At 34.4% G+C, this 19,740-nt stretch overlaps 1 protein-coding gene across 6 annotated transcripts in view; it reads left to right on the plus strand.

Moving 5' to 3' along the window:
• The window catches only part of SLC39A10 (solute carrier family 39 member 10), a 147,683-nt gene that overhangs the window by 105,265 nt on the left and 22,678 nt on the right, over nucleotides 1-19,740 (plus strand). For all 6 annotated transcript variants that reach the window (XM_086719184.1, XM_025934838.2, XM_086719182.1 and 3 more), the window contains 4 exons: nucleotides 185-1,209; nucleotides 3,146-3,353; nucleotides 15,644-15,813; nucleotides 17,815-18,003. In XM_086719184.1, coding sequence (XP_086575310.1) covers nucleotides 196-1,209; nucleotides 3,146-3,353; nucleotides 15,644-15,813; nucleotides 17,815-18,003 — 1,581 coding nt within the window. In that variant the 5' untranslated portion in view covers nucleotides 185-195. The remainder of the gene's footprint in view (nucleotides 1-184; nucleotides 1,210-3,145; nucleotides 3,354-15,643; nucleotides 15,814-17,814; nucleotides 18,004-19,740) is intronic.

The following is a 19,740-nucleotide window of genomic DNA, read 5'->3' on the forward strand; positions in this document are numbered from 1 at the left end:
GTACACATTTGATAAAAGGGGCCATTTTTATAGGGAATTGAAGAAGGAAAGAATGATTTATAGTCATGAAAGAAATGTGGTAAAACATTTATCTAGTGGATTAGCAATTTCTGGAGAGTTTATGATTATTTTGAATGTGTCTAAGTATGAACTAATACTTGCCTCTCTTTTTAAATCCCTTTAGGAAAAATAGAAATGAAGGTACATATGCACACAAAATTTTGCCTCATTTGTTTGCTGACATTTATTTTCCATCACTGCAACCATTGCCATGAAGAACATGACCATGGTTCTGAAGAACATCACAGACATCGTCGTGGGATGACAGAATCGGAGTCAAGCAAATTTTCAGTGCTGGATGCTGAAAATGAAAAAAAATATTACATTGAAAAACTTTTTGACCGTTATGGTGAAAATGGAAGATTATCCTTTTTTGGTCTGGAGAAACTTTTAACAAACTTGGGCCTTGGAGAGATAAAAGTTGTTGAGATTAATCATGAGGATCTTGGCCACGATCATGTTTCTCACTTAGATATTTTGGCAGTTCAAGAGGGAAAGCATTTTCACTCCCATAACCACCAACATTCCCACAATCATTTAAGTTCAGAAAATCAAACTGTGACTAGTGTATCAACAAAAAGAAACCATAAGTGTGATCCAGAGAAAGAGACAATTGAAGTATCTGTCAAATCTGATGATAAACATACACATGACCGTAATCATCGCTTATGTCATCACCATTGTTTGCATCACCACCTAGATCATAACACCACTCGCCATTTTCCCAATGATTCCATTGCTCACAGTGAGCGTGGGGAGCCTAGCCATGAACCTTCAACAGAGACCAATAAAACACAGGAACAATCTGAAAGTAAGCTACCAAAAGGAAAAAGGAAGAGAAAAGGGAAGAAAAGTAATGAAAATTCTGAGGTTATTACACCAGGTTTTCCTCCCAACCATGATCAGGGTGAACAGTATGAACATAATCGGGTCCACAAACCTGATCGTGTACATAACCCAGGTCATTCTCACGTACGCCTTCCGGAACATAATGGTCACGATCCTGGTCATGGACACCAAGATCTTAATCCTGATAATGAAGGTGAACTTCGACATACTAGGAAGCGAGAAGCACCACATGTTAAAAAAAGTGCAATTTATTCAGCTGCTACCCACAAAGATCATAATGAAGATGACCGTCAGCATGAGGTAGGTGTGAAGAGATGGTTACTCCATAATTCTCAGATAATTGTGGACTATTTTAGGTAAAAAACGAAGTAATAGTGGAGAATAGTCAATCGTATTCAAACTTACTTCCAGATAATGTTTCTGAACAAAATACTTTAAGATCCTAAAATCAGATTAAAGATTTTTATCTGGATTTTCACTTGTGTTATTCTCAAAAATGGGTTCCTCAAATGTAAATGTTCAGAGGTTGTTAGAACTCATATTCATTATTTTACTTTCTTGCTTATGACTTGTTTTGACTTCCCAAGTTTTCATTTTGTTATTGTTAGTTGGTTTCTAGATATTTGAAAATTAAAGCCTCTTGTGTTCAACCTGTCCTGTTGGAAAGTGACTAGGCATTTTCTTTACATAATCATTAACTTAATGAATTAACTACAGAATGGTTCCCTGTCATTGATGTAGCTCCAAAGTCAGGTATTTTGTATATATGGTAGGTTTGTTTTCTGTATGTCACTTTATGATACAGAGGGCCTGCTGCCTTAAAATTAATTTTCTCCCATGCCCTTTGACAGATTTAGGGTGAATACAAAAAGATAAAATAACAGGAAAGTCCACTAGTAATGGGATGGTTATGTTTTCCTTTAAAATATTCATGTTCTTTTGAATACTTCCACGTTTGATTTGTTCCTTCCTGATTTTTTTTTAACTATTTGCCTCATACACATTTTGTTTCATTAAAGGTATATCAACATTTTTGTTTAATTTTTAGTACTCTTTATTCTTAATAAAGTTGAGAAAATTTATTTTTATTTATTAATTTATTCAATTAATAAAGTTGAATTTATTTGTTGCTCATATGTATAAAAAGCAGCACCATTTAATATGGAAAATGACCCTACCCTTTGCTGTTTCTGTTTCTATTATGAAATATGTTTTGCATCTACGGAAATATCTTTGTGTTTCTTCCCTGGATAATCAGATATTGATTTTAGCAGTTATAAACACTGATTTTAAAATCACTTCTATTTAAAAATAAATAGTCACTTATATTTTAAAATCTTAGTGTATTTGTAAAGAAGTGCTTTTATTTATTTATTACTTTAGATAATATCTTAGAATCTTTTGTTGATAATAACCAGACATTATCATATTCTTTCTACCAGACTTGTGGGGTCTGCATCAGTCAAACATGTTGTTTTATATCTTCACAGGTCTGATGCATGTTGGGAATTTTCTTAGGATTTCTAGAAATGTTCTGTGCAGTAGATAGAGTAGTATCTCACATTAAGACCTGAGAAGAAGCATTTTTTTGTTTGTGTGTTTTGATTTTGTTTTTTATACCATAAAAAAAATCATATAATGAGGTAGCAAGTCAGTAATAAGCATACAACCGAAGTGTATTATGTGTGGGGGAAAAAAGAAAAAGCACCACCACCTGCTTTGCCTTCATTTTAGATATTTTGCATATGATAGGTCCAAACTTGTTTGCTATGTGTTGTCTGCTTTGTTTTGCCCTTAAAAGTACTGGTGGATGAAGCTGCCTTCTCTTGTCTTCTACTTTTAGCATTTAGGCTAGACTGATATATTTTAATATAAATTTATTAAAGTACTTTGTGTCTATTTGACAAATGATTGATGATTTCTCTTTGAATAGGAAAGTGATTTTTCTTCTCACCCCTTACGAATATAGTTGTGAGTGATTTTTATCAGTTACCAAGAAAGTCATTATCTTCATGTATTAGAGTGGAAAGATGGCTAAAGTCCATAAAAAGTCTTGGGTAATGAAGTTCAATGTATTTCCATCATAAATCCTTAAACCTTTATTTCTAATAGTTATCTGTATTACAGATTATTTTCAAATAATATTTAGAATATTTTTCATTACATAGTAATTTCTTTTTCTGCTTAATCTTCTTAAAGTACTCTTACTTAATTTGTTTTATCAATTCCCTTGCAGTGTTTGAACGTCACTCAGTTGTTAAAATACTATGGTCATGGTGCCAATTCTCCGATCTCACCTGATTTATTTACATACCTTTGCCCTGCTTTATTGTATCAAATCGACAGCAGACTTTGTATTGAGCATTTTGACAAACTTTTAGTTGAAGATTTAAATAAAGATAAAAATCAGGTTCCTGAAGATAAGGCAAATATAGGGGCATCAGGTAAGAAAGATTTAAGTTTTTTTTCCCTCAAAATAGTCTCTCTACTTATTTTTTTAATGTAATCGAATTAGTACTGTAATTCCAAATTGTCTTCCTTTGGGTGACTTTCGGTGTTTTAGTCAGGCTTAGATATGAGCATTTAGAAAGGATTGGGGATAGACAAGAGGCACAATACAGCTTACTTGTCCCTTTCTGGTATTATGGAGGAATGTTTTTGCTATGGATAGAGAACTAGATTAAAAAGGAGATTGTAGGTTTGCGATAAAATGGATTCTTCTTCATGGGCAAATGTAAATATTGGGACCACTAATTAAAGTGATTTGGTGTTATAGTTACTTTTTAGCAGAGTTGAGGGCCTCTGATAAAAAGCTAACATTAAGTTTATAAGGAAATACAAAGGGAAGCCAGTGTGGTTAAACTCTCTGAATGTTTCAGAAGTGCCAGTGATTGGCACATGAATTCATCATGGGCAGTTTTATAGAGACCTTCAACAAAAGACCGAAACTATTGTTAAAATACTTTCTAGATTTTTAAAAAATGTTTATTTATTTTTGAGAGAGAGAGATTGAGCAAGCAGGAGAGAGAGAGAGAGGGAGAGGGAGAGGGAGACACAGAATCTGAAGCAGGCTCCAGGCTCTGATCTGTCGGCACAGGGCTGATGTGGGGCTCAAACTCACGAGCCATGAGATTATGGCCTGAACAGGAGTCAGTCTGTTAACTGACTGAGCCACCCAGGCACCCCATCTAGGCCTTTTTCAAACCATATTAGGTTGGCTACATAGCTCCACCTTGATGTTCACAGGTACCTCCCACTTGAGATTTCCAAAGTTTCTACTCCATGAAAAGTTTGTTCCTCTTACTGAATCCCTAAAACCGTAACAGTTGTTTTTGATAAAATCTGAAAGTCTTTGAAAATTTTCCCATATGGTTTTTGTTTTGTTTCCTTTATATAATCAGTTGTCAAGTCCAATTGAATCTTCTCGTAAATACCTTCCAACTCTGTCTACTCCATTATAACTTTTGTTCAGGTCCTTCTTGGTTCTTGATTGAATTGTTGAAATAACTTCATAACCGTCCCTTTCTAGAATACGAATGAGATTGTCTGACATAGACTTTTTCTTTTTAGTGATAGTTAACATACTTTTGTTAACAAACACGTATTGTAGTGTTAAGTGTTAAGTAAAAGTTAATGACTTCTCCTCAACAGCAGTTTTATAAGGTGGAGAATGTTCTTATAACTTTCCCACAGTCTCAGAGCTAATCCCTGATAGTACTGAGATTCAAGCCAAGGGTATTTAATCATTTTACTATCCATGTGCTGAGTGTTTCACATGCTTTTTCCCCCCCATTAAATTTTAACAATAATCTATTGCATTATTATACGAGGGAGCTGTTACATGATTCTTGTTCTTGCAGATATGGAAACTGTGGTATAGACAAATTTAGTAATTTGCCCGCATTTCCTAGGCCTAATAAATGTTAGATCCCACCAACGCTAAGGTTTGTCTGATAAATCCTTTGGTCAGTTAATAACTATGCTATTATCTACCAGATTTAGTTAATTCTGATTATCGCTTTTATGATTTTTGTCATATATCTTTACACTGTTCAATATTTTTCATTAGATCTCTAATATTTTTCTTTATGTCTTTTTATTATAAGCAATAATGTCTATGAGAACATGGATTTTTTTTTTTTTTTTTTTTTTGGAGAGAGGGGCAGGTAGAGAGAGGGAGAGGAGAGAGAATCCCAACCAGACTCCACACTAACAGCATGGAGCCTAGTGCGGGGCTCACACTTCACGAACTGTGAGTTCACGACCTGAGCTGAAATGGAGAGTCAGACACCTAGCCGACTGAGCCACTCAGGTGCCCCTAGAAAACATAGATTTGATGTGATGTGCTAGTTTTATTTTTTTCTCCTATATTTTAGCAAACTGCATTATGCTGTATTGTTCAAATTTCAGAGTCCTTTACTTGGCCAGTCAGGCTTTCCAGGATAGGATTCCTGCCTACCTACCTCTCCATCCTTATCCCTTACCATTCTTTTTTAGTAAGCTCTTCTACACCCAATGTGGGGTTCAAACTCATGACCCTGAGATCAAGACTTGAGTGCTCTACTGACTGAGCCAGGCTGGGTCCCCTGATCATTCGTTTATATCCTTTCAGCCTTAACCATAACAAACCTCTAATGACAGATTATACTCTTTTTCCCTCTTTTATCTCTGCCTTTTCACCTTCTAAACCTTTCTACTAGAGGGACTACTATGATTTGTCAAAAATTCAGCTCAAGGGTTAGACCCTCTGGGATAACCTATTTACTATCCTAGGCTTAATTAAATCCCCTTCCTTGACACTCTCTGGATATCTCCATTATCTTACAGAGCTTGAGGGATTTTAATAATTGGATTTGTTATCTGTTTTTGTTGTGGACTTCAGCTACTTAAAGGAAGTGACCAGGTCTTTCATCTCAAGCATCTCTAAAGCCTAAGTAGGTAAAGGGTACTTTGAACAAAAAGTGCTGATATATTGATTGAATAAATTACTTAATATTAATCTGTAAGCTTTCAGTTATAACCGAGGAAAGACACTTGTTGAAAATGAGTCTTTGAAGATCATTTTATGACTACAGTTGACCTTTGAACAACACAGATTTGAACTGCATGTGTAAACTTGTATGCGGATATTTTTCAATAAATAAATTAGAAAATCTCTTGGAGGTTTGCAACAAAAAAAAACCTCACAGATGAACCGGGTAGCCTAGAAATACTGAAGAAATTCAGGAGAAGTCAGGTATTGCAAGAATACGATATGTAACACTTATACAAAATATGTGTTGTTTACGTTAATGGTAAGGTTTTCCATCAAGAGTAGGTTGTTAATAGTTAAATTTGGGGGGAGTTAAAAGTTACACTTGGATTTTTGGCTACACGTGCAGAGGCAGGGGTTTGTCCCCAACCCCACAGTGTTCAAGGGTCATTTGTCTATCAGCCTAGTGTACTTTGATAATACAGTCTTCTCAGAATGAGTGGAATTCTCATGAACTTTATCATGTGCAAAATCACGATGAAGGCAGTTCTGGCTGAAATGCCAAAGATGGAGTGGCACTGTTGCATTGTAATGAAAGAGACTAAATTAAATTACTATGTGTGAATGTGGGCCAAAAAAGAAATTCTGATAAGATAAAAGGTGGAAAACACAGAATTTAAAATTTTTTCATAGCACAAGAGTATGGTAGACATGTTTAAGAATATCACATTCCATATATATATATATATATATATATATATACATATATATATATGTGTATATATATATATATATATATATATATATAAGAGTTTTATTTGGGATAGAGATAGATATTCCTTAAAGCTTGAAAGAGTTCAAGTAAAAGAAAATGCTCTCAATACATAACAAAATAAGTCTCATAGGTACCTACCTATTGGTAATTTCTTTGCAATAGGAAAATAACTTGAGAATAGATAAATTAATCATTATAGTCTTTATTAGAACCTTACCATGTACTGTTCTAAATACTTTTACAAGGATATTTAATTTGTTAAACCCATGAGATGGGAACTTTTTTTGTTCCTATTTGCTGGAATGGAGGCTTTGAGAAATGAAATAACTTGCCCAAAGTCACATAGCTGCCAGGTAGCAGAACTGTGATATGAACTAGAGTATTCTCCACCTAAAGCTTGTAATTGTAACTGCTGTACCCGTCTCCACTGCTTCTGCTAAAAAGGTTCTTAAGTCTGCTTTGCTAGCAAAAGTGTGACAGGAAGATAGAGTTAAATTTAGTTATATTTGGTAGTGTTTTGACAGGTAGTGCAGACATAGATAGACAAGAAAGTGGTAGAGGTATTTGTATAAGTAAGTATTGCTGTAAGTATAGATTAGTAAAACAAAAACACCCAAGAATAATAGTCTTGTTAGGTAATACCCAGTCATTAAGGCAGAGAAAGTCCACCTAGTAGCTCTCAATTCTAGTCTTTGGACAGATAAAGACTTTGCTTTGCTTTGCTGGCTTCATTACATGTTCAGTGACCTTTGTAGATGAGTAAACACCTTGAGAACCACAGTCTCTCACAGGTGCTTATAAATTCTCAATGAGGCAGGGGGAAAGGAGAAGCTAGGCCTGAGATTATTTGACTTACATTAAAAATAAAACACTTTGTTCTTTACATGGAAAAACACAGACTGACAAGATTGTCACATCTAGAGTTAAAACGAATAGCCTTTTTAAATTTTTTTTATTTTTAAGGCTTCTAAGAAATTCTAGTTGTTATTACATCAACTCTGGATTATGACTTAAATTTTTGTTATAATATTGACATATTTTAACAAAGGTATTGACAGATGCTTGACCATCATAATATTGAAAATTATAGTTTATTCAATCTGAAAAGCCTTAGAGGAAATAATACTAGCTTTGAAAGCAAATACGTAACTGATAGTGAATATTGATTAGTTTGCAGGTGGTTATTAGCACTGTCAGAAATGAAGCTTGAATTAACTATGTCCTGATAGATGTTAATAATTGTTAGAAAGAATGCCCTGCTAGTAATTATTTTTAATGACTGCTGCACTATTAAGAAAGGTTAACTTGTTCTATATAAATCTCCCATAGTGACACAGCGACCACCTCATTACTGCTCAAAGACTGCTGTAAACCAAGTATGCCATATACTGTGTATGGTGGAAATCGTTTGTTTCACAAGATTGGCTCATTTAGTCATAGAGTTGACCCTAGCTTAATTACCAAGGGGGGTTGTGAATAGGCCGCTAAGCATTTTCTGCCAATTAAAATGCTGAAATTGTAGAAAACTGCCATCTTGCACATGCTTTGAACCGAGTTAATTAGAAAGTTTCCACAGATGAGCGCTTCTTTTTAAAAGAATGCATTTTCTCTCTAGATAATGAGAAAGGGAGTTGGTGAATAACTAAGCTTGAAGACCTTTAACGTTTTAAGCAACCTAATTTGCAGAATAAGTGAAGCTTGTTTCAGACATTTAACGTTTTTTATTGTATATGGTATCTTGGGTACAGATAAAGGAAACATTTGCTGGTTGTATTTAATAGTTTGTGTTTCATTGGTTGGCCTAAGTTTTAGAAAAGATGCCTTTTATTGTTTGGTTTTTGTTATTGTTTTGGGGGTTGTATATTAATAAACAAGTTGTGATTTTTTTTTTTTTAATTTTTTTTTTTCAACATTTATTTATTTTTTGGGACAGAGAGAGACAGAGCATGAACGGGGGAGGGGCAGAGAGAGAGAGGGAGACACAGAATCGGAAACAGGCTCCAGGCTCTGAGCCATCAGCCCAGAGCCTGACGCGGGGCTCGAACTCACGGACCGCGAGATCGTGACCTGGCTGAAGTCGGACGCTCAACCGACTGCGCCACCCAGGCGCCCCAACAAGTTGTGATTTTAAAAGTACAATAATTTGGTTAGAAATCAGAAAAATTTTATTACCTGCTTTTTTTCTATATATAGGAAATTATGGTGCATTTATGTAAGCTTAAATATAAATGTTACAAATTCTAAAAATAAGTGTTTATAAATAGCATGGGAAAATATTTCAAGTACAATAAAATGAAAACAATTTTACTTCTCATAGGTCAAAAGGATTGTAATTGTCCTCGAAGAAGAGTTACAAGTTGTAAAGAGACTGTTACTTAAAATTTTAGTGCTAGAAAGCTAAAATTACTTTTTAAAAAAATTTTTAAAAATTTGTTTATTTATTTTTGAGAGAGAGAGAGAGAACCTGAGTGGAGGAGGACCAGAGAGAGAAGGAGACACAGAATCCAAAGCAGGCTCCAGGCTCTGAGTGTCAGCCCGGAGCCTGCCGTGGGGCTCAAGCTCACGAACCGTAAGATCATGACCTGAACTGAAGTTAGATGCTTAACTGACTAAGCCACCCAGGCACCCCTAAAATTACTTTTAAAAAATGAACAGTAAATCAGTATAAGAAAACATATATCTATAACATATGCTTGTGAGAGATAGCGGGTGGTTTTGCTAATGAAATAGGTATGATGGAATAATTGCAATCTATAGAAAATACCTAGAAAATTTCTAATTTATCTGAAATGGGAAATATAGCTTCTTAGCCCTTATTTCTTAGGAAATAAGAAACCTAAGTGATAATTTATCTTGGATGGGACATAAATATTTTAACCTTACTCTCATATGTATTTTTAGGTAACACTGAAATACATAAAAGTATATTCTGATGATTTTGTTATTTGTTTTGTGGTAATCTTTTGTCCCTCCCCCATCCCAATTTGTTCAAATTTTGAAAGATGGATTGCATTTGAGTTAATAGAATTAGTATTTCTTCTTACTTTCATGTTTAGACTTATTTTTCTTACAGATTCTCCTTTATGTGGAACCACCTCTGTGAAGTAAATACATAAGTAATAAATGACTGGGTCAAGAATTCGCTGAAAATACTGTAGTTTAATTTAGGAGAAAACAGTGGATTAACAGGAGTTTTGGTTTAGGTTTTACTTTACCATTTTAGCTAGCTATTTAATCATTTTTTATTACGTTAAAATATATATAAGATTTGCCATTTTAACCATTGATGTGTACAAATCAGTGGCGATTATTACATTCACAATGTTGTGCAGCCATCAGACTATTTTTTTGAAGATTTTATTTTTAAGTAATTCTCTGTACCCAACTCAAACTCACAACCCTGAGATCAAGAGTCACACACTCCACCAACCGAGCCAGCCAGGCTATCTATTAAAAAAAATTTTTTTTTCTTAAGTTCATTTACTTTTCAGAGAGAGCACATGTGAGCAAGGGAGGAGCAGAGAGAGAGGGAGACAGAATTGCGAGCAGGGTGTGAATTCACAAATCTGTGAGATCATGACCTGAGCCAAAATCAAGAGTCGGTTGCTTAACTGACTGAGCCACACAGGCACCCTAAAAAAAATCTTTATCACCCCAAATAGAAACTATGTAACCATTAAGCAACAAATCAGCATTTCCTCTTAATCTCAGCCTTTGGTAACTTCTTGTCTTTTTTGTTTCTGAATTTGCTATTCTAGATCAGTAGAATCATACCATAGTTGTCTTTTTGTGTCTGGTGTATTTCGCTCTGCATAGTTTTCAAGGTTCATCCATATTGTAGCATATATTGAAACTTGATTCCTTTTTATGGCTGAGTAATAATACTCCATGGCATGTATATACCATTTTGTTAATCCATTCACGCATTGATGGGCACTTGGTTGTTTCCAACTTTTGGCTATTGTGAGTAATGCTGTAATGAACACAGGCATACAAGTATCGAAGTCTCCACTTTCAGTTGTTTGGGGGTATATATGTAGGAGTGGGATTCCTGGGTCATAAGGTGATTCCATTTAGTTTTTTGAGGAATTACCAAACCTTTTCTACAGTGACTGTGCCATTTTACGTTCCCACCAGCAGTGTACCAGGGTTCCGGTTTCTCCACATCTTTGCCAACATGTGATTTTCTTTCTTTTTTTTTAACAGCCATTCTAGTAGGTGTGAATTCACATTATTTAACATTTAACATCTCTCTGCCTCAGTATGTAAATCTGTAAAGTAGAATGACACTGGTCTACATTAGCATTTTCCAAATCCTGTTTTGTAGGATCCTGGTTCATTGAGATATACTAATAGGTTCCATGGTCAAGTGAGTTAGAAAAATGCCGCACATTGTATTGCCCTTGCGGAGATTCATATTGCTTATTAAACTGGTGGAGGCTTTGAGGGAACTTGTTTAACCAAGTATTACCAAATCTTTTTGATTATTAAATTCTCCTCTCCTTCCCCTTGGAATACCTCTGAGAATTAGATGAACACAGTTTGAGTAATGCTAGTATAGATTATTAAAGTCCTTTCTAGCTATATAGTATGAAGATAGCAATTACAGTGCCAGTTAAAGTAGCTTACTGGTAATCAAGGAATTGGAAAGATAATTCTCCTTTTAAAGTGGCAGAATGATAGACATCTTTGAAAATGGTTTCAATAATTTCCAACTCTGTCAATACAGGCAATGTATATATGGAAGAATAATTATAATAGTCCCAGTTGTGCTTTGTGTTTTATACAAAATATGTTATGAGAAGTTATAGGATCCATTAAATCTTTTGAAGGTAGCATGCATACTAAATCTGTTTCCTCTAGTTGGAAAAATGAGAGAACTCTTAATTTCAGAAAAGTTATATAAGGTGTTCAGAGTTATACAGATTATTTAACTTTAATATAAGAGCTTAGTCTTTTTCTGATTCTTGGCTTTTGTTGTTGGTCAGTAACCAATTATTGACGATCATTTGGCCAAGTGACCAGAAAACCAAAAACATTTGTATTATTTATTTTTTAAAGTGTGTGTGTGTGCGTGTGTGTGTATCAACTTCTTTTGGAGGGGCCACTGGCCAAGCTCAATGTGATACCGTTGCACTGACTCCAAGTGGCATCATTCACATTTTCTTTTAAGTAAATGGCATTCCCTTAAAGATAGAACCACGATGGCACACCTGAAGTTGGGCTCTGATGCTGGATTGATTTATGTAAGGCTTTCTCCTTTGTGGGCTTATGTTTTCTTGTATTTTCTGAGTTTCAGATGTCAAATATCAGAAATGCTAAAGATTTTCTAATAATGACTGGCTTCTCTCTTTCAAGTATGTCTTAGTTCACAGATTTGCTTTCTCAGGTGGATGAGAAAGATGATTTCAGAGCTGATACATAAGAAATTATACCTGGGAATGTGTAGTATGTGATATGTACTTATTTGTGCACATGTGAATTCATACACCCTCTCAGACTCAGACCCTCCCCCAACTATTTGTGTAAGCACTTGACTAATATAATGTGTCAGTCTGTCTGTGATTGGTGTTAAGTGACGATATATTTAGCTCACCTATCATATTGGCACATTGATTTTCACTGGATTCAATTTTGGTTGATTTGTCGTTTGGTAATTTGGTTTTTAGCTAATTAACCAAAAGCCATTTGAAATTGTAAGTCATCTCAGAGCATTGCAAAATATTTATGGTTTCATAGACTCTTTTAGGACTTTTCTTCGCATTCAGAACACCCTTAGCCAGGAGTTAATATGGGAATTTTAGAAAGGAAATACTTGCTTAGAATAATGTTCATTTTCAGATATAATTTTTGTGATTAGGAACTAGAATCACATTTTCTCTCATCTCTCTTTAATGATTAGATTTTTATAAATATGCTTATAAGAATATATAATGGTTTAATAGAGTCTTAGATTCTTTCTTTTTTTTTTTTAAGTTTATTTATTTTGAGAGAAAGAGAAGTGCATGTATGTGCATGGGTGGGGCAGAGAGAGAGAATCCCAAGAAGGCTCTGCATGGTCAGTGTGGGACCCAATGCGGGGCTTGAACTCAAAAACCGTGAGGTTGTGACCTGAGCTGAAATCAGGAGTTGGACGCTTAACTGACTGCACCACCCAGGCTCCCCTAGGGTCTTGAATTCTGTAATCTAATAAACTCAAATGTTCAAATATGATCCTAATGCTAATATTTTATTAGTTTGTTAAATTATTTTGTGTAAATTGTTAACCATCTCAAATGTCTGTTACATCAAATTAATGGTATACTCCTTATAATAAGATTTAGAAATTTAATTTCTATTGCAAATATCTTAAAGGGCAAATCCAAAAATGAATGAATGTATATTTCCCAGTGTAGAATATAATTTTACCCTAAAAAAAAAATAAGGAAAGATCAGGTTAAATAACAGTTACCCAACTAGATTTTGGGTAAATTTAGCATCTTAATCTATAGATTATATGAATTTTCTTGGACATTGGGACATAGGAATAAAGTAAGAAATACTTCATTTGGACAGCTTCGGTGCTTAATTCCAGCGCATCATTTGCAAAATAATTCTGATTAATACAAATTTTTAATACTTACGAGAAGTTAGCAAATTTGTTTACTCTTTATACTATATTTGGGTCTCATCTATAGCTTTGGCTATACCTATGCATATATATTAGCATATACAGAGTATCATGGAATATGAATTACTGGCTTTTTAAAGTCATTTTTAGTACTGTTTTTCTTTAAGTTCTTAATTGATGTTGCTTTTATATTGATTGTTTTGAGATAAAGTACTTCTAAATTGAATTACTGCCCAAGTAAGAAAAAAACATATTTGGGAAGGGAGAATTGTATATTAATATAGGAGACATATTATCTTCAGGTTAATGTATTTGTTACTAGCCTCAATTTGTCCCATTTAGTTACTACAAGTATCTTTTGTCCATTTTTTCCCCATTACTATGATTGAAACTACAGAGCTGTGGTAGTTTTGACACTCCTTTATTGGTTTAGTTGGCCAATAACTTATTGGCTCCCTGAATTTAGACCTATGGCCACCTTACTCCAACCTGTTTCCTCAGGCTCTCCCACTGACTTTATTATTCCTGCCTGTGCTTGGGGCACAGAGATAAACTAACTTGGTCATCATTATTAAGTCAACATTTTGACCTTACATTTTTCTTTCTAGAATAGAGTTTTTGACCTTAGCTCCTTGTGCCTTATACTCCCAACCATAGTAGTTCTTATCTTTTGGTTTCACTAACAATGTTGCCTTCATAATGAATCTTTTCCCTTTGCCTCTTCCTTCCTTGTTCCCAAATCTTTGCAAGGATTAAAGACTCTAAATGCAAATTCTGGCTGTGTGTTTCTATCTTCTTTTGGACTTTTAGATTACCCTTGTTTATATCAGAAATTATCTAGATATAGAATAAATCACAGAACTTCCATTAGTAGTAGTTGACCTGTTGTTTTAATCCTGTGAGCTACCTTAGCATGGAATTAGCTTATAGCATTAATGTCATTGGATACTGTGACTAAAATGTCCAACATATAAACACAGTTGAATTGATAAATCTCAGCATTTAGTGGGTGAAGTAAAGTTTCATTTCCTTACCTATCCTTACTTCTCTTTGTCTTTGAAAATTTTTTTACCTTGTTGAAGAAATACATTTTCCATTGTTCCCTTACTATAACACTTAACGTAAAATTTCTCAGATTATAGTCTTACTGGGTTTGATGAGAAAAAATAGCATTTTATATGAAAAACTTTACCAAGTTATTATTGAGTGAAATTTTCTATAGATAAAAATTAAACAGAACTTTTAGGCCAGAACATTTCTATTTCACTTTAGGCCACCAATTGAAAATAATCTCACTTTTTAAATGAACATGCCCCATCCCCTGAACCACTGGCAGTTATTTCTGGTATCTAATCTATGTATGAATAGCCTCGATAAAGAAATGTGGACAGAATTCCCCTTTTCCATCACACTTCTGTTTTTCACAAATCCTGTTGTGAAAACATTTCTCTTGTGCTCTGGTTCAATCAAGGTTACATAGTGTGAAGGGCCTTTGGGTGGCTCAGTTGATTAAGCATCCGACCTCGTGGTTTGTGAGTTCAAGCCCTGCATCCCACACTGTCAGTGAGGAGCCTGCCTGGGATTCTCTCTCTCCTTCTCCCTCTCTCTGCCCCTCCCCCCTTGCTTGTGCTATCTCTCTCTCTCTCTCAAAGTAAATACGCTTTAAAAAAACAAAACCCCCCAAAATTATATAGTGTAATTTTTACAAAGTAGAAAATGATACAGAAAGCCAAATTGGAGCAAGGGGAATTTGGAACTATTTATGGAGTGTAAAGATAGTATCAAGGGGACAGGATTGAATTATCCTTTGTAAAAATAAGAAATGAAATGCAAAAATGGTACCAGTAATAAGGCCTTTTTTTTTTTTTTTTTTTAAATCTCTTATGAATGTTTCCATTTTGGACTGGTATGTTAAGTTTCTCAAACTTTGTATTAAAAGATTTACAAAGATAACACTAGATACTCAGCTTCCTCTAATGCTCACAGGAGAGTTTTATAATTGTATTCTCTAAATGAATAGTTTTATTGCTGTGGCTCTGCCTTTATACATTGGTAAAATTTTTTTGACAGTCTACATATGAAGAGTGAATCACAGCCTGAAGTCATTTTAAATCCCTGTTTCTAATAAGATGGGCTACTGAAGGTACTATTTATAACTTGGTCTGAACTTCTTAATTCTTTTTTAAAGTGTTCAGGTGGGTTATGTGGTTGTTTTGTTTTTAAACACAGCAGTGCCAAAATGTAAAACTTCTTAAAAAGCATAGTCAGGGTAAGATAATCTATCTTCCATGACTCATTTATCTTAAGTTTATTGTTCTTTAGAGCTTTTTGGCTTATATTGTCATATTAATGTTGACTATTAATTTCTTTCCTACAGCATGGATTTGTGGTATCATTTCTATCACTGTCATTAGCCTGCTTTCCTTGCTAGGCGTGATCTTGGTTCCCATCATTAACCAAGGATGCTTCAAATTTCTTCTCACATTCCTTGTTGCACTAGCTGTAGGAACAATGAGTGGAGACGCCCTTCTTCATCTACTGCCCCATGTAAGAAATCTTTTTAATCTTTAAAAAAACAAAACAAAAATAAAAATATTTAAGCTAAAAAGGTCCTTCATTAGCAAACTATAGTACACTAATCTAGTATTTGTTGTATTTGCCTATAGGATGAAGTCTTTCCATTTGCATAGTTTTAATAGCAATAGTTTTGAAGTAAATTGAGTCATTAGGTTTTAATATAGCAACAAAAATTGGTTACATCAGTATTACTTTTTCCTGCCACAACGTATACATACCAAATCACCACAGTGTACTCTTTAAATACAGTTTTATATGTCAGTTTAATCTGGGTAGAGCTGAAATTTACAAAAAATTGCTCTATTAGCAGTTCTGTAAATGAATACTTAAAAAGATACACCACTCATTGATTTTTATCTGTATGCTATATCAAGAAAGCCATTAGGAGAAATGTAGAAGTGGTCTTATGATTGTGCTGTATAGTCAGTGTGCCCCAGTTATCTTTATTTGATCAAGAATAGGCTGACATATTCAGTTAACAATTTAGTTAACTAATTTCAGTTATAGGCTTTTAGCTCCTTACATATGGGGCCATTTATGTTTTCTCCCGGAATACCACTTATTTTCTTCTATTTCAGGACCCTTCTAATAGTATCATATGCCCACACTTCTGGTACCATGCTTAGCAACCTTTTAAAATCTGTTATCAGTTAGTATTTTATACAGTGTTACTGCTTTTACTTCAAATGATGAAAACACTGGGGCTTTTTCTTTTCCAAATGTAAAATTACAGGTTTGAATGTTTTTTTTAAATATTCTTACCACCTCCTTTGGAGTATTGGGGAAACAGATTTGCGTTTTTTAAGTAATCTCTGCACCCATCGTGGGGCTTGAACTCACAACCCAGAGATCAAGAGTTGGACGCTCTACCAAATGAGCCAGCCAGGCACTCCCAGAATTGTTACTTGTGTGTTTTGTATACTCCTCTTCCCCTTCTTCACTCAGAGGAATTGGTTCAGAATTCCAGATTTGGTATCTGGAATACCATATGACACTGCCTTAAAAAAATTGATTAATAAATCTTAAACTGTGAATGTAAATTTTTAAAAATTGATTCATTATGTTATTTACTGATTTCCTCCTTTATTCCTACCCCTGGCTTTCCCTTTTTACCATCATCAAGAATAGCCACAAAATTTCAAAACTGGGCCTATTAAGAACAGTTGATTGAAGTGAGAACAGTCTTCAGGTGCTATTTGACTTATTTTTTTTCTTAAGTATTAATTATGTAAAGCTGTTACCTTTTTAAATGGCCTTACCATCTTTGAGAAGTTTAGAAATCTCTTCTCTTGGCTGCTAGCAGATGGAGAAAAAATACAGATAACTGTTATAAGGAAGGGAAATACTTAAGACCAGATCTCTAATTTTTAAGATTGTTATTGTGGAACTTGTATGTTTGACAATTAAAAAGTACCCATTTCTATATTTTTTGCTAAAGCTTTAAACTGTAGAAAAATAAACACGTGTGAGTATATACTTATAATGTTCCACAGTTTGTAAGTACAGGTAGCATCTCATCACTTCTTTAATTTATAAGAGAAAAACATAAAAATATAATCAGTTTAAGAAAAAGATTACAGGGAGTCACAGGTTGTGACCGGCAGGTGAATTAGTTTGTTTTTACTGAATGTTAGACATCTGGGTCATGTTCACTTTGGTTTAAAAAGGACCCATGCTTCCTAATATCTTAATGCTGCTTGATTTTCTCACTGTAGTGTGTGTCAGCTCCTATAGCCATTTGAGTTTGTGGTCTTTGTTTTAGAGTTACCATGAAATGTAATACTTTCCAGGCCACTGAATACAGACAGCAAAATTAAATAAAAGGCTACTTATATTTATGTGAGATAATATTTAGAGAACCACTTTAAAAATTGAAAGGTATTTTTTTGTGTGTCCTAGCAGATTATAGTCTCAATTTTAAAAAACATCTTTAATTACTTGTTTAGAAGTTTTTGTTATTCTTATTAATAGTCTCAGGGTGGACACGATCATAGTCATCAACATGCACATGGGCATGGACATTCTCATGGACACGAATCTAAGAAGTTTTTGGAGGAATATGATGCCGTATTGAAAGGACTTGTCGCTCTAGGAGGCATTTACTTGTTATTTATCATTGAACACTGCATTAGAATGTTTAAGCACTACAAGCAGCAAAGAGTAAGTACTTTGTAATGATTTCTTCCGTTTTCTGAGATACGAAACTCAAAAAAAAATTTTTTTTCTGGCCACATGCTTAATTATGATGTTGGTGTGTATTCAAGGAAACATTGACTTTGATCTTTGCCATTTTTATGTATATATTTTGTATATGTATGTATTTTGTATATATTTCCTTGAGACAAAATATGGTTTAGAACAGAGCTCTAAACTGGGACTCAGGGGGAGTGATTCTAATTCTTGCCCAGCTACAAAATAGCTGTGAAAACTATGACTCATTCCTTGTGATTTCCAGTTGCTATATAAATCTGTGGGAAATAAGCCCTACTTTTCGTCTGTATTTTCATATCATATTCCAAGTAGTGTATTTAATTTTAATTGCTATATTTTATTCAGGGTATTGCCATATTTAAGTGCCTTCAAAGGCAGGTTGATCAAGATGATGTGCAAGTGAATTATTATCTGAGGAATGGTAGAACGAACTAGGAAAGGATCAAAAGTGAAAGAAACCTAACAGCATTTGGTTTTCAGAGGGTGTATGGAAAGGTGGATGGGTGAAGAATGGAGTGTTGGTAGGAGGGATGCCAAGGTGAGAGTGGCCGGAGAGAAATGAGTCAGAAGAGAGGTGATGGGGGCTTGAAGTAGAGTCATGTCATGAGGAATAGGAAAGATAAGGTGATTAAGAGAACTATTTAAAATTTTAATGATTATTTATTTTTGAGAGAGAGAGTGTGAGTGGGGTGGGGGCAGAGAGTGAGAGCGAGAGAATCCAAAGCAGGCTCCAGGCTCTGAGCTGTCAGCACAGAGCCAGAAGAGGGGGGCTCAAACCCATGAACCATGAGATCATGACTTGAGCCAAAGTCAGACACTTAACCAACTCAGCCACCCAGGTGCCCCAGAACCATTTAAATGAGAGAATCAATATGATTTAATTGTTGATGACATTCAAGAAATAGAAGTATTTTAGGGTCCATCTCTGAGTACATAATTTAGAATACAGTTATATATTGCAAAGTATATAGAGAAGTTTTGACATTCCTGTGAAGCTCAATTTTCTTCAGTTGTGTGTACCTGCTAACACAGAAGCAGCAAATATTCATATTTAATTGTACAGAATATTAGGGACTGCATAATTTACCAGTAAGTATAAAATGTAGTCTTTCAAGAGGTAGTTCAAAGTAAACATGTTTTCTGTTTTTTATAATTTAATCTTGATCTCATTTTGCATTTAAATTTACTGGGAAAATTAAACATGTTTATTTTTGTAAACTAATGTAGAAGAATAGAATCTCCAGAACATGGCAGCTCTTTAGAAATTTGATATTGAAAGAAGTAAATAAATTAAAAGAATTTGATTAGATAAATCAATGGAACACCATTAAAGGGGTACTCTGTATCTAATAGTAAGGAATTCTTCAAGGATATCAAAGAGAGGAATCTGTGCAGATAAATCAGTGTGTCTCCTTTATGATAAATAGGACAGTGAGTAACCAAAGATGAAAAAGTGTATGGCATTGTTTTGAAGAAAAGGAATTAGTGATCCTTGAATAGAACAGACGGTTGACCATCTGCAAAGAAGAGTCAGTTATTGGAAGGAAGCTTTCAGAGCATACATTAAGTAATACATCCGATGAGGACTGGTTTCAGCAAATTGGGGCTTTGAGGGTAGTGATTTGGCAAGTTTTCAGGAAAGTGGACAAGGACAATCTGAACCAAAGCAGTTGAACACAATCCCAG

This window comes from Puma concolor, chromosome C1, assembly GCF_028749965.1.
Source record: "Puma concolor isolate L17-30 chromosome C1, mPumCon1.1.hap2, whole genome shotgun sequence".
In the NCBI taxonomy this organism is placed as follows: domain Eukaryota; kingdom Metazoa; phylum Chordata; class Mammalia; order Carnivora; family Felidae; genus Puma; species Puma concolor.